Source organism: Scylla paramamosain, chromosome 4 (genome assembly GCF_035594125.1).
Source record: "Scylla paramamosain isolate STU-SP2022 chromosome 4, ASM3559412v1, whole genome shotgun sequence".
In the NCBI taxonomy this organism is placed as follows: domain Eukaryota; kingdom Metazoa; phylum Arthropoda; class Malacostraca; order Decapoda; family Portunidae; genus Scylla; species Scylla paramamosain.
In genome coordinates, this window is record NC_087154.1 from 28,482,310 (window position 1) to 28,497,026 (window position 14,717).

The 14,717-nt window shown below is 43.0% G+C and overlaps 1 protein-coding gene across 1 annotated transcript in view; it reads right to left on the reverse strand.

Moving 5' to 3' along the window:
• Positions 1–3,316: 3,316 nt before the first annotated feature.
• The window catches only part of LOC135097446 (uncharacterized), a 46,192-nt gene continuing 34,791 nt past the window's right edge, over positions 3,317–14,717 (reverse strand). Inside the window, exon 2 of the mRNA XM_063999358.1 lies at positions 3,317–5,799. Coding sequence (XP_063855428.1) covers positions 4,246–5,175 — 930 coding nt within the window. The 5' untranslated portion in view covers positions 5,176–5,799 and the 3' untranslated portion in view covers positions 3,317–4,245. The remainder of the gene's footprint in view (positions 5,800–14,717) is intronic.

Below are 14,717 nucleotides of genomic sequence, written 5' to 3' on the forward strand. Positions count from 1 at the left end.
AGAGAGAGAGAGAGAGAGAGAGAGAGAGAGAGAGAGAGAGAGAGAGAGAGAGAATATCACTTACCCTTTTCTCCCTTACGACAGAAATACACACACACACACACACACACACACACACACGCACACACACACACACACACACACGAATGACATTTTGTTGTTTCATAAGCAATAAACATTCACTTAATTGCTTACACACACACACACACACACACACACACACACACACACACACACACACACACACACACACACACACACACACACACACACACACACACACACACACGGAGGAAGCGAAGGGGAAGAAGTCACGCGTCTAGGCCTCCAGTATCTGATTAAGAGCCTCTTCTCCGGTGTTCATTAGCACAATTTTCCACCTGGGAAGTCTCGTAGGGACGGCCGCCCCTAACTATTATAGAGGAGCCGGAATCCCTGTGCTTTTGCCTTTCTGCCTTTTCCCCTCCACCGATCCGACGATCACGTAGTAGTAGTAGTAATAGTAATAGTAGTAGTAGTAGTAGTAGTAGTGGTGGTGGTGATGGTGGTAGTAGTAGTAGTAGTAGTTGTTGTAGTAGTAGTGGTAGTAGTAGTAGCAGTGTAGTAGTGGTGGTGGTGGTGATAGTAGTAGTAGTAGTAGTAGTAGTAGTAATGGCGGTGGTGATGGTGATGGTAGTAGTAACAGTAGAAGCAGAAATAGATGAAGGAGGAGATGAAGTAGTTGTGATCGTTGTTGTTATTATTAATTGTTATTGTTTTACTATAACAACAACAACATCTACTACTATTATTGCTACTACTACTACTACTACTACTACTACTACTACTACTACTACTACTACTACTACTACTACTACTACTACTACTACTACTACTAATAATAATAATAATAATAATAATAATAATAATAATAATAATAATAATAATAATGATAATAATAATAATAATAATAATAATAATAATAATAAAAATAATACGTTATTGTACATAAAAATAACGAAAACAAATTTAGTAATAGCGTGGAAACGAGAAGTAGCTGAATTGAAAGAAAACCGCTCAGTGAAATGTAGCTTTGCTGTTACCTTTACAATTAATGTCATCTGTGGCCACCTGAGCGCTGAGTCACGGCCGCCATACCTTCATAAAACCTCTATGGTGATCTAAGCCTAGAGTCTATTTCGTTCTGGTGTATTTATTCGGGAGAAAATATACTTACATAATTGTATTACAGATTAACGGGAAAAATACACTTTCCTCCCTTCCTTAGCGCGAAGCTGTTTGATTATATTTCTCTACCATACATGCAACTCCAAGGTAACTAGTAATAGAGTTATCATATGTGCTTTACTACATCTTACCTTGTGACGTCAAAAAGTAGGGAGTGGAATGTTTGCCCGCGCTACAAATTAAGACCTTACGCGGTTCCCGTCCAAAGACCGATAAGATAAACATAAACTAACCGTGAATCCTTCGGTAGATTAATGTTGACGAAGAGGGGAAAAGGTTGTTTGCCTTATGGATTATGGTAATCACACACACACACACACACACACACACACACACACACACACACACACACACACACACACACACACACACACACACACACACACACAGAGAGAGAGAGAGAGAGAGAGAGAGAGAGAGAGAGAGAGAGAGAGAGAGAGAGAGAGAGAGAGAGAGAGAGAGAGAGAGAGAGAGAGAGAGAGAGAGAAGTATTATTCATAAGAGCTGAGGCGGTACACACAGCTGGCGAGGCACACAATATGAACATGCACAAGGCAGTCAGCTGTGTCAAGGCAGGAGGAGGGGATGGAGGCACAGGAGCTCTCTCTGTCTACCCTATACCTTCATTTTTACTCTATCCCCTCTGGCAGTCTTTCCCTCACTCGCTCTTCCTCTCTCCCTCCCGGTCACTTCTCTCCCTCCTTCTCCCCCTGACCTATTCCCCTCACGCAGTATCGTTTCCCTACCCTGCGTCTCGTTTTACTCTATTCCCTTGTGCATTCCTCTCTCCTATCCCTTACTCCCTCCCGGTCATTTCCCTTCGCGCCTGTCTCTTGTTCGTTCCCTTTATACCCTCACCCATTCCTCTCACACAACATCACTTTCCTACACGCCCTTCTCTTTTATTCCATTCCCTCGTGTAACACTCTCTCTCTCTCTCTCTACCTTAGCCCTTCCATGTCCTCTTTGCCCTCTTACCCGTTCCTCTCTCATAGAACATCACGTCTATACCTTCCCTTCTTTTTTTTTACTCTATTTCTTCGAGCATTCTCTCTCTCTCTCTCTCTCTCTCTCTCTCTCTCTCTCTCTCTCTCTCTCTCTCTCTCTCTCTCTCTCTCTCTCTCTCTCTCTCTCTCTCTCTCTCTCTCTCTCTTTTCCTCGGACCTGTACCCTCCCTAGTCCTTTCCACCCTCTGGCCACCACTTGAAGGTCAACACTTCAAGGTCGTGTTGCACCTTAAGCTTGATGGGCCGCCGTCAAGACAACAAAGGTTTCGTCCCCTTGCTGGCTTTACCTCCACGCGTAGGTCAACAAGGGTTTTCTTAGGGAGGGTTTTGATAAAGAGATACATACTCGTGCAGGTTTGAGGGCTCGGTGAGGATGCTTCTTAGTTCATATATCTTTTTGGAATGTATATTTTGTAGGTCACGTCTCCCTCCTTGGGTTAGATGGTCCGGCTCTTCTATTCATGCTTGCCTTACCATGTGGTGATTCATGTCTTCTTACGCGGTGAAATGAGGTCGAGGAAAGTAGTTTTTCGTCCATATAGCCACGTGACTTCCGTCCCATGTGTAATGAAGCGTACTGAGCTGACGAGGATGAAATATGTATATTGTCTGGTGGATAGTGAAAGAGAGAGAGAGAGAGAGAGAGAGAGAGAGAGAGAGAGAGAGAGAGAGAGAGAGAGAGAGAGAGAGAGAGAGAGAGAGAGAGAGAGAGAGAATTTTGGAGGGGGTGGCAGATAGATAAGGGGGGAAACAAACTGACAGAATAAAATATAGGCAGAAAGGTAGACAAAAACTGAGAGGTTACAGACGCAGCCAAAAATGCAGGCATACATACATATAGAGAGATAACAGGAGGGAAGAAGAAACGTACGGGTGTACTCAGAAGGAGAAAGATCACGAAAAAAAATCAAAATTAAATAAAGTGAGAGAATTAGCATTTACAATTTATATTAAATCAACAAGAGATGATAAGGACTCATTGTCATTTTTTCCTCCCACTTCTTGGTCATTCAGACATAAAGGTTTAATTAGTGACACAATTAATGGATGAGGCTGAGGGCAACACCTGATGGGGGGGTAGCGGGAAGTGAGGGAGTTGGGGGGGGCGTGTGTCCAGTAATGAAATGTCAACAAAGTTAACCATGCTCGTTTAAAACTAATGCCTCGTTATGAAAGAAACCGTAGAACGCATCTGATGTCGCGGGAACAAACAATTAACCTTACGATGCTTCAAACAGCAGAATGAGAGAAACTATTTTGGTCCTTTCATTTGTCTCCGCCGAATGTGTGTTTTCCTGGAGCAACATCCTTCATTATGGTGTCTGCATCACATCCCGTCCGTCTGGTCTGTCCGTCTATCAGCCTGTTTGTCTGTTTGTCTGTCTGCCTGCCTATCTGCCCCTTGTGAATGGCCCTTATGGAGAGATTCCTTTAAAGCTGAATTTTCCGAGGACACATGTGTACGGTGAAGTATTGTATTACTTAAGTGTGTGTCTGAAATTACTTTGGCATAGCTAGACAAAGGGTGTTGCTGCTTTTCGTGAATGACTTCATTCTATTATTACTTATTGGCACGCAGGTTGAACTTTCTCCTCGACTGTACATTGAATTCTCTGTGTAGCTATAGGAAAGTATTGCAAATCATTGTCTTAATATATTTTTTTTTTTTCATTGACAGCAAAGCGTGTTAAGCCAGATTTTCGAAAGCCGACGTGTGTTATGCGCGGAGTTACCGTCCCCAGGCACGGCGTCAGTCTGGCACCCGCCGGCGCCTCACCTCTACCCTTTCTGCCTCCGTCTCCTACCCACAAACAGCTCAACGTTTTCATTTTCATTACCGTCTCGTCCTTCCTGCTTCGTCGTTTGGGTGATGATTTTTGTTTCTCATCCTTTGCAAATGTTGTCTGCACCTTGTAAATTTGAATTTTCGATGTATGTCAAGGTGATAACCAAACGATGAATGCACCTATATTTGGCTCGGTACGAATATATTGTTAGATTCGTTGGTTTCTTAAGCCTGTTCCATATTACAGTAATGTGGATTTTGCTGCACGCCAAACGACTTTATTCTTGTGTGTTGCTTATCTGAAATACAGTGGAAAAAAAAATCGCATGATACGGAATGAAGTGCGGAAGACTGTACTTTATGAGCGTCACTTACCTTGAGAGTGTCGTCCCTGTAGCCCTTGATGGTCCTGGCGATGAGGGACACCCCGGCCAGGGATGCCAGAGTGCCAGAAGCGTAGATGCTCTGGGTCACACCCACCGCCAGACCGACGGACACGTTCTCGCGTTGCAACGTCTCGCAGGTACCTTTGAGGGAGCTGAGGGTGAGCATGGGGGTCTCTATGGCAACTCCCTCCAAGCGGAAGAGGCCACCGAGAAGGCGATTTTGTTCTTGCAGCGACTGAAAGAAAACTGAAGAAAGGCTCTGGATATGCTCCGGCTCGAACACCGCCCCGAGGCGATACACGGGGGGCGTGGTGTTCTTCGGGGCGGGGGCAGTGGAGGTGGCAGGCGACGTCGGGGCATGTGGCTTGCTTAGGGTATTGTGATCCTTTTCCTGAAGAAGTGCGTCGCTTGCCGGGCTGAAGACTGTAGGTAACGAGATCGTAGTGGTGATTTCCTTCCTCACTGTCTGGAAGAGGCGGGTGTTGAGGTGGATGGTCGCAGAGGAGGAATCGACGGTGGTGGGCAGGCCGCTGTGCTCGGAGATCTTCAGCGCCGCGTGGGATGGGGGTGCCAGGCCGGTGTCGGGTGACGGGGCTGCGTGGGTCCCCGGACGTCTCTCTCTTTCCGGTGGCGTGTTTGACCTTTGTGACCCATTCTGGTGGTCGTCAGGGTGCCTTCGTCCTCCACCTCTGCCTCCAACAGCAGAAGCAGCAGAAGCAGTGGATAAGAGTATAAACGTGGAGAAGAGGAGGACGAGAAGACGCCTCATGACAGCGAAGAGACCAGTTGGGGTAGTTTCCAGTTGAGCATAATCTTATTGACTGGAAGGAACACCTTGGGTCGTCTCCAGGTCATTTCAGGTCAGTTAAGGTCAGGTGGAGAGGAAGGTAGTGTGCGGGGGAGCTCGGGAACTGGCCGAGCATACATCTGCGTTCCCGTGCACCTTTAACTCTCACTGCCTTCACGACTCACCTCCATTCCTACCTTATCCCCGGCCTTTACACCATCATTCTCAAAGTGCTTAAAGTGGTGCTACTCATCTTTTAGAGCCGGGGAATCCTTGAGGGAGCCGCGGAGGTTCCGACAGAGTACAAGAGCAATTCTTCAGATTCCATTACCGATATAAGATTAACGTGGCAAGTGAATGCCGCAGTTCAGGTGACACTTATCAACGGAATCGAGAAATCACAAAATAATGAGTTCAGCGTAACTTCACTCTCCGCCAAGGCCAGACACTCGAGGATTGCCTTGTGAGGAAGTACGGGGGGCGGAGGACGGGAGTGCGACGCCGCCGGACTCCTGAAGGCGAGGAACTATATGAAGGAACACGCCCAGCGCTCTTGGTCCCTCGGAGGCTGCCCCTTCATTAGCCCGCGCGCCCGAAGCCACTAATCTGCAAGGAAAGAAAGCACGGCATTAAGGAGGTGAAGATTAAAATGAGTTGGGTACACACAATCCTTCAAGGAACATCGCTATGGCCTCCCGTAACTCTAAGAAAGGTGTGCATTCTTTTTATGTACTCGTATGTAAAAAGCTAAGTGAGTGATTGAGAGTCCAGGTATTATCAACATTAATCAAATCATATCGCCATGAAATATATCATGAAATTCGCCTTTTTTTTTCCTTGTATTTTTTAGCATATTTTAATTTCCCACGCACATTGAATTCGTTTCGGAAACATGGCGTGGGCGAACAAGGAGGTGGAGCCGCAGAGATGCTCGAAAAAATGCAATGAGTTATCTTGGTCTTGGCCACGAGAGTGAGACAAACAGGGACCGTGGGAGGCTCAAGGCTTAGAGGCAAGTGGGAGGGAGGCGTGCGGGTTAGGATAGTGAGTGGAAAGGTAAAGAGGGTCATCATGAGACATTCAAGGCTGGACGTGATGTTGAGAAGAGGGACGAGTTGCTTGTGTGTGTGTGTGTGTGTGTGTGTGTGTGTGTGTGTGTGTGTGTGTGTGTGTTTACGTTGTATCTTATTTTTCGCGCAAAAGCCACGATTTAAAAGTTATCAAAAGATCTTACGAAACTTAGTAAGAAACTCCGCCCCTTAAAAAAAATAATAATAATAATAGGCACAAGATTAAATGAATACGGAAAATTATTATGGAAAACTTAATGTAACTTCAGACTTTCAACGAAGATGATGACGACGATGACGATGATGATGATTCTAAAAATGTGGATATTTTCGACCCCTGACTCTCGCTCTATCCTTGTCTCCTTCCCTTCCCCAGAGTTCTCAGTTTCCTGCTGAATATTGGAACAAAATCTTTTCACCGTCATTATTCAGTGCCCTCTTTCTCTCTCCTTCCCCTCTTCGTCTTCCTTCTCTCCTTTCTTCCATCCTCTCCCGTCCTCCTACCCTCCCTTCCCTCCCTTCATCTTGGTTACCTCTTGACCTTTAGCTGTTGGTTGTCTCTCCTCGTCTGTCTTTATCCCTCTCTGTCTATATTTTTCCTGCGTTAATCCTCTTCTATCTTCATCTTTCTGATTTTTTTCAAGATTGTCCCGCATTTAGTTTTTTTTTCTGCTTTCTCTCTCTCTCTCTCTCTCTCTCTCTCTCTCTCTCTCTCTCTCTCTCTCTCTCTCTCTCTCTCTCTCTCTCTCTCTCTCTCTCTAGGGTCAGTAATCAGGACAAGACAATAAATAATGGGTTCAATCTTTATAAAGTTAGATTTAAAAAAAGAGGCAAGAAGCCAATGATTCTCAAATAGAGAGATAAGTGAATGGAATAGACTAAATAGTCAAATTGTTAGTGCCGAGTCATTAGGGAGCTTTAAAAGAACATTAGAGCAAATTTATGGATGTAGATAATGTGTGGAAATAAGTAAGTATGCTTCGTGCAGGAAATTGCCACGTGTAGGTTTGACGGCTTCTTACAGCTTCCCTTATTTCTCTCTCTCTCTCTCTCTCTCTCTCTCTCTCTCTCTCTCTCTCTCTCTCTCTCTCTCTCTCTCTCTCTCTCTCTCTCTCTCTCTCTCTCTCTCTCTCTCTCTCTCTCTCTCTCTCTCTCTCTCTCTCTCTCTCTCTCTCTCTCTCTCTCTCTAACACACAAACAAACAGCCCCGTCCGTGTCACAACGAGTTGTCTGGGTCAGCGAGACTAGAGTGTTTGCTTTTTCTGTCTGGCGCGAGAGACGAGGTGGGAGTGCAAGGTCGAGCTAAACACAAACACCCACAAACATCGAGGTAACAGACTAAGTTTGCGAAGGAAAAATCACACCTCTGGGTAGTTATAATACTGCTTCAGTATTCTCATGATTACCTTCCACCTTTTCACTCCCATAAGTTCAATTTGCATGTGCGTCAGGAAGTGTTAGTCAAAGAGAGTCGTTGGGGGGTTGTTTACGGTCACTGATGCACGGGACTTACAGGAGACGGTGGTTTGAATGCACTGTTGATAAGGACGTCATCACACCCAGCGATGGATGAACGGATGAACGCTTAATGTTCACCCATCTATTTACCTCACGGATTCTCCTGCATGGAGCTTTGGTGGATGACGAGGGGTAATAAAGTGCAGGATAAAACTCTATTAAGGCGCTTCAGAGAGAGAGCAAGAAGGGGAGGCGGGAGGGAAGGCACAAGCAAAAGCAGCAAGGATGAAAAATTTTAAAACTATTTTGAGGCGACTTTTAAAATACCTTAACACTTTTATATATTTTAGCTGTCTCATTGATATCTATATAAATGTTCTCTTCCTATTTCTACTTTAGTTTGCATTGTCATCCGCCGTTACAAGAAAGGAAGAGAGAGAGAGAGAGAGAGAGAGAGAGAGAGAGAGAGAGAGAGAGAGAGAGAGAGAGAGAGAGAGAGAGAGAGAGAGAGAGAGAGAAACTCCAGCACCTCGTAAGATTTAGAGGGAAAAATCAAATAGTTAATCAAAGAAGCGGAATCAGGTCATAAGAATATTCATAAGAAAGCACCTTAATCATCATGTAAAGGAACCTTCTTTAATGTCTCCTTTCCCATCATCCTCTACCTCTACCCCGCCTCTCCCCACCATCACTCTACAGCCTCTCTTTGACCTCCTCCTGCCTCTCATCTGTATCCCTCCTTCCTTACTTCTTGGGACCCTAAAAAAGGAGTTCATCAACCCTTATTTTACCTTCCTGTCCTTCCCTCTTCCCAGCACAATGGCCCTGTAATGGACAAGAGACGACCTGAATATTACATAGTTTACGAGGCGGTATAATTAAGATGTGGACAGTGTTAGCAACGGATTTGTTCTCTCACTCTCTTTCACGTGACGCCTTTCACGTTTCACTAACCTTTGCCTTCAGATAGATTGATAGATAACTGACAGACAGACAAACAGATAGATAAATAGATACATAGACGGATAGGTAGATAAAAACGTAATATTTACATACGTACGTAGTTGATATATAAGTTATGTAAATAGATACATGGTAGATAAGTGGGAAGGCAAATATGCACATTTTTAGAACAAACAGAAGTGATCTTTTCTAGTGTTTCATTAAGAAAACTGTAGAGTAATTTTTTCCTCTCCATTTTTTGGTCTCGTGTTTCTCTTTCCTTTTATCGTGGAGCTGAAGAATCAATACGTTTCTAAGTCGATAATTTTGTCCAGTACGTATTTTGATGTGTATCGTTTTCCCTTTTAAGCATCATATTTATTTTAGTAATAATGTAGTAGCCTCCCTATAAAACACCCTACGTTGCTGGTTTATATATATATATATATATATATATATATATATATATATATATATATATATATATATATATATATATATATATATATATATATATATATATATATATATATATATATATAGGGGATGGTGTTTTGTTTACTTTTGCCACCGAAGGTAAAGATATTGTGAATCGATGTTCATCTCAAATATTTTTATTTCTCTGGGTGCACGTTTTTCAGGTTATGAGGACACGAGAAAATTCAGTCTGCATATCAATCATATTCTCTGTTTCGTGCCCGTGTCTCAATACTCACAAGATTTCGCCTCTAAAAATGCTAAGCGAGGCTGGCTGTCATTCACAGTGACATTCCTATCGTCTACATTTTTAAGATACTCGATTTAATATTTTCTATTTTCCTTTTCTGTTCCCTGGTTCACTTTTGGCTCGATGATGCATGGTATTTTCGGCGCAAATTCCATTAACTTATTACGACGCTTTTGGCTTCCTGGTGAATCCATCATGGCCATGAATATGAAGAACCCACATGTACACTGACAGCGGCTGCTTCCTGGCCAGTCACCCCACGATCAGCATGCCACTCTTCCTGTTCTCTATAAGCTTTTGCTGAGTCATATACTGTTTTCATCCTCCGAAAACTTTCGCTCTTATTATTCCCTCGTCTCTGTTCACTCCTTTTCTCTATGTATTGTATCCTTATCTCGGCTTTTCTTAATTTTATTTTCATTTTATTCATTCTTATTCCTTCCCTGTTATTCTTCTCTTCTTTTTCTTATCTGTCCGTTTTCTTCCGGTTCGGTTCGACTCTATGAATTATTCTCATCGATAACCTTTTACTTTACATTTTCCCTCTTGTTATTCCTTCGTCTTCGTCCATTCTTCACATTATTTTCTCTACCCACTTGTTTCCTTATCCTTCATCACTTACTTAGTTTACTCTATCATCTTTCTCTTTAGTATATAATACATCCCCTTTATCATTTCTACGTCTTCGTCGCACTTTTCATCATTTTATCCTTCAATTTTCTTGCCACCCATCAAAACAGTCTCTACATGGATTAGTCTAACCTCGAACCTTCAACTCTTGCTATTTCCACCTGTCCACACACTGATCAGCTGCTTCTGTCGTGCCTCACTCAATTTCAGCTCGCTACCAACTCAGACTGGGACGTGGAGAGCCTTGAATAGCGCCGCAGAGGAACTAGGTCATGTGCGGTGGCGGCGAGGCTTTGTGTCGAGGCCGTCAAGGGGGACTGGGCGGTGGGCGGAGGAGGTGACACAAATGGCACAGAAGGGGAAGCATCGGAGATTCTTAAAGTGTTCCTTTCTGATACGGAAGTTCAATTTATTTTGCGAGAAAGAATTATTGCGTCGCTTTCATTAACTGACTAGTGGTAGGAGGAGTCTGTTCATGTCTTACTGCAGTCTTGTAACAGTAGCTAATTATGTTTCAGCAGCAAACCACTAATAAGAGCAAATTGAGTGTGGGACTCAGTCAAGTCATAAATCAAAACAATTACCACTAAAGTTGTTGTTTCCCTTTAGTAGACTGGTTAGTGTGAACCTTTCCATATCTTACATTAATTATGCATCAGTAACTAATCATATTTCATCACAAAGCCGCCAAAAGCACTTCTAGTATCGCATTCAGTTAAGTCATAAGCGCATAAATTAGTCCCAAAAATTACTTCTCATCTTAATAGATATCCCTATCTTACCTTAGTTATACAACGGTAGCTAATCATATTTCATCACAAAGCCGCCAAAAACACATCGAGTATAGCATTCACTCAACCCGTAAGTACACAGATTTGTTCGAAAAGTTACTACCTGGACTTCATGAACTGGCTGGTGATGGTGGAAACTTATCCATACCTTACATTAATCTTATTATATTATTTAATCATATATCAATGAAAAAAAAAAACACACACACACACACCAAAAGCATTATCAAATATGGGACTCAAGTCACGTTATATACACATGAGTATATTGTTTTCTGAGAATGTACTAACATAATCCTCAAAATATAACTTTTCACATCATTCACATCAAGAAAATCATAAAAATTTACTCTCACTGAACCAAACACACAGACGCACATTAGAAGCAACTTCTTCCAGTACATTTAGGTCTAGAGGAAAAGGAGTTTATGAGACAAGAAATAAAATAGGAGACGGTGGCTTGACGTAGGAAGCTCACCAAGACCCTATTTTTCGGTAGGTTATTGCTTTACCTGACAGAGGAGAAAATGAATAATATATACTAGAGACGTCCCTTCAATAGTTTATCGTCTGGGCCCGTAAAGGATGGGGTGGGAGCTGAGGGGAGGCGAGACGGGTGGGGGAAGATGAAGGGGGAAGAGTAAGCTGCAGGATTTGTGAAGGATTTTTTCCCTCGACCACCGACAGCTTTAAGAAAGGAGATTAGGGGGATAATGCCACTCTGGTGGTGGTAGTAGTAGTAGTAGTAGTAGTAGTAGTAGTAGTAGTAGTAGTAGTAGTAGTAGTAATAGTAGTAACTAGTAGTAGTAGTAGTAACAGCAGCATCCTTATCATTAGCTTCTTTGATTTCGCCACAGAACAAGCATCTCACCAACTTCTTTCACTTGTTTCTGTTTCGAATCAGTTGTAAGGAACCTGCAGCAAAACTTTTCATCTCTCCATCTGGTTTTCTATTGTCTTGCACATCTATTATCACTTTCAAGAGAACAGTCACAGATGACATACACCATAATGAAGGTTAATACTAATCGTGGCAGCTTTCAGGGGAGATAACAGGTTTCATTCGGATCAAGCCTATATCAACATTCCCCACAACAAAATTAATGCCATTCATGAGATAAACGTGGAGAAAAAATATGTTGTGTTCGTACATTCAATATCATATTTTAGCATGCAGAGCTCACCACATTGCGCCGTGTTATGCTGCACCAACTGTATTTGATGAAGGAAAAATAACATCGCAATAACTTTTTATTTACACGTGTTGCTGTGATTGCCTGGCAGCTATTTAGAGGATTATCCCCCAAAACCAGTAATCTCTGCGTGAGGCTCAGCTCCGCCCCGCCTCTGATGCTGGCCAGGGGAGTGGGCGGATCACACACACACATCTACATTCATAGCCACCCGAAGTTTTGGTACTTGTGCACGACTGGCCACCCCGGGCGCCGCTGGGCTGAGGAGGGTGTAGTGGGCAGCCACTGATCCCTTAAATTAACGCTGAACGCTGGCGGAAAATTAAGTCCGGCACACGAAAGGTTATATATACGTACTTTTAGTGATGTAGGTTTGAAGTGTGTGTGTGTGTGTGTGTGTGTCTGTCTGTCTGTCTGCCTGTCTGTCTGTCTGTCTGTCTGTCTGTCTGTCTGTGTGTGTGTGTGTGTGTGTGTGTGTGTGTGTGTGTGTGTGTGTGTGTGTGTGTGTGTGTGTGTGTGTGTGTGTGTGTGTATACATAAGAACATAAGAAATAAGAGAAGCTGCAAGAAGCGACCAGGCTTACACGTGGCAGTCCCTGTATGAAACATACCTACCTATTTCCATCTATTATCCCCATCCATAAACCTGTTTAATCTTCTCTTAAAGCTCTCTAGTGTCCTAGCACTAACAACATGATGTTCCACTCATCTACCACTCTATCTGAGAACCAGTTTTTTCCTATCTCCTTCCTAAACCTAAATTTTTCAAGCTTGAACCCGTTATTCCTTGTTCTCCCCTGGTTGCTGATCCTAAGAATTTTGCTTACATTCCCCTTGTTATAACCCTTATACCACTTAAAGACTTCTATCAGGTCCCCTCTTAACTTACGTCTTTCTAAAAGAATGTAAATTTAACAACTTCAATCTCGCTTCGTAAGGAAAATTCCTCATCCCCTGTATCCTTTTAGTCATTCTCCTCTGTACTGATTCTAATAGACTTACATCTTTCCTGTAATGTGGGGACCAGAACTGCACAGCGTAGTCTAGATGAGGTCTGACCAGCGCCAAGTATAACTTTAATATTACTTCCGGCCTTCTACTTTTAACACTCCTAAAAATTAATCCTAGTACCCTATTTGACCTGTTTCTGGCTTCTATGCATTGTTTCCTTAGACGGAGTTCAAAGCTAACTATAACTCCTAAATCTTTCTCGTACCCTGTACCTACCAGAGTTTGGTTGTTTAATATGTACCTGCTGTGTGGGTATCCTCTACCTACGCTAAGTACTTTGCATTTATTGATATTAAATTGCATTTGCCATCTATCCGTCCATTCATTCATTCTATCTAAATCTGCCTGCAAGGCGATGGCATCCGATTCTGACCTAATCAATCTACCTATCTTTGTGTCATCCGCAAATTTACTAACATCACTACTAATTCTACTATCCAAGTCATTGATATATATTAGAAATAACAATGGCCCTAATACTGATCCCTGTGGCACCCACTAAATACATGACCCCACTCAGATTTCTAGCCGTTTATTACAACTCTTTGTCGCCTGTCACTAAGCCATGACCCTATCCAGCCCAACACCTTCCCATCTATCCCGTGTGCCCTAACCTTTCTCAGGAGCCTTTGAAGGGGTACCTTGTCAAATGCTTTATTAAAGTCCAGATATAAGATATAACTATCACCATTATCTACTGCCTCGTACACTTTACTGTAAAAACTTAACAAGTTTGTCAGGCAAGACTTCCCCTTCGTGAAGCCATGCTGTGACTGATTTATCAAGTTATGTTTGTCTAAATGTTCCCCAATGTTCCTCGCTGTTATTGGCTCACTGACTACCTACAACTGAAGTTAAGCTGACAGGTCTATAGTTAGACGCTAAAGTTTTATCTCCTTTCTTAAAGATGGGTACTACATTAGCTTGCCTCCACATTACTGGTAACTCACCCGACTCCAGTGATTTCCTAAAGACAGGAACTAACGGCTCACTAATAATCTCTTTGCATTCCTTAAGTACTCTGGGATATGCAATGCATCTAAGAAAAAGTTAATGAAAGGAAATATTCAGTTCAGTCATATATGAAAGGCTGCTGAATATTGGAATCAGTCATTCACGATAATCCCACATCCATAAGCTGTTTACACCACTAAACATGATGAGCTGCTGATATGAAGAATATATTTTTAATCAAGTGAACAGCCTGTGGTGACACTGCTTCGTATATGACAGACTCTTCAAAGTCATACCCGCGTCCCTATATTCTGCCACTCTGCCAGCACACCTCGCCCAGGCACAAGCAAACCTGTCACGCCGAGTTAATATACACCGTGAAAGTGAGTTGCAGCCACCTGGCGCGCGTGAGACGAGCAGCGAAATTAAAGAGTTTAGGCGCTGCGCCTGTGACTACATCCTCGCCGGGTATGATATTCTCCAAAGCGCCTCCCCGAAAATGCAATATTGTTAAAGTAAGTAACTCCAGTGTCCTGTTTAACTTTCACTCCACCACCTCCTGAGTTCGTGCTGCGCCTGCCACGGTTCCTTATGTATTAGTCCGCATTTTGTTACAACAGATTCTGATAAAAGAATTCATTCTTGACGCCTCAGGAGATGGAGGAAACATTGAACTGTGTTTTTTTGCTTTTGATTGCGTCCGTGAGCTACGAATGAAGTGGAAATGGAGGAGATGAAACATAGCGTA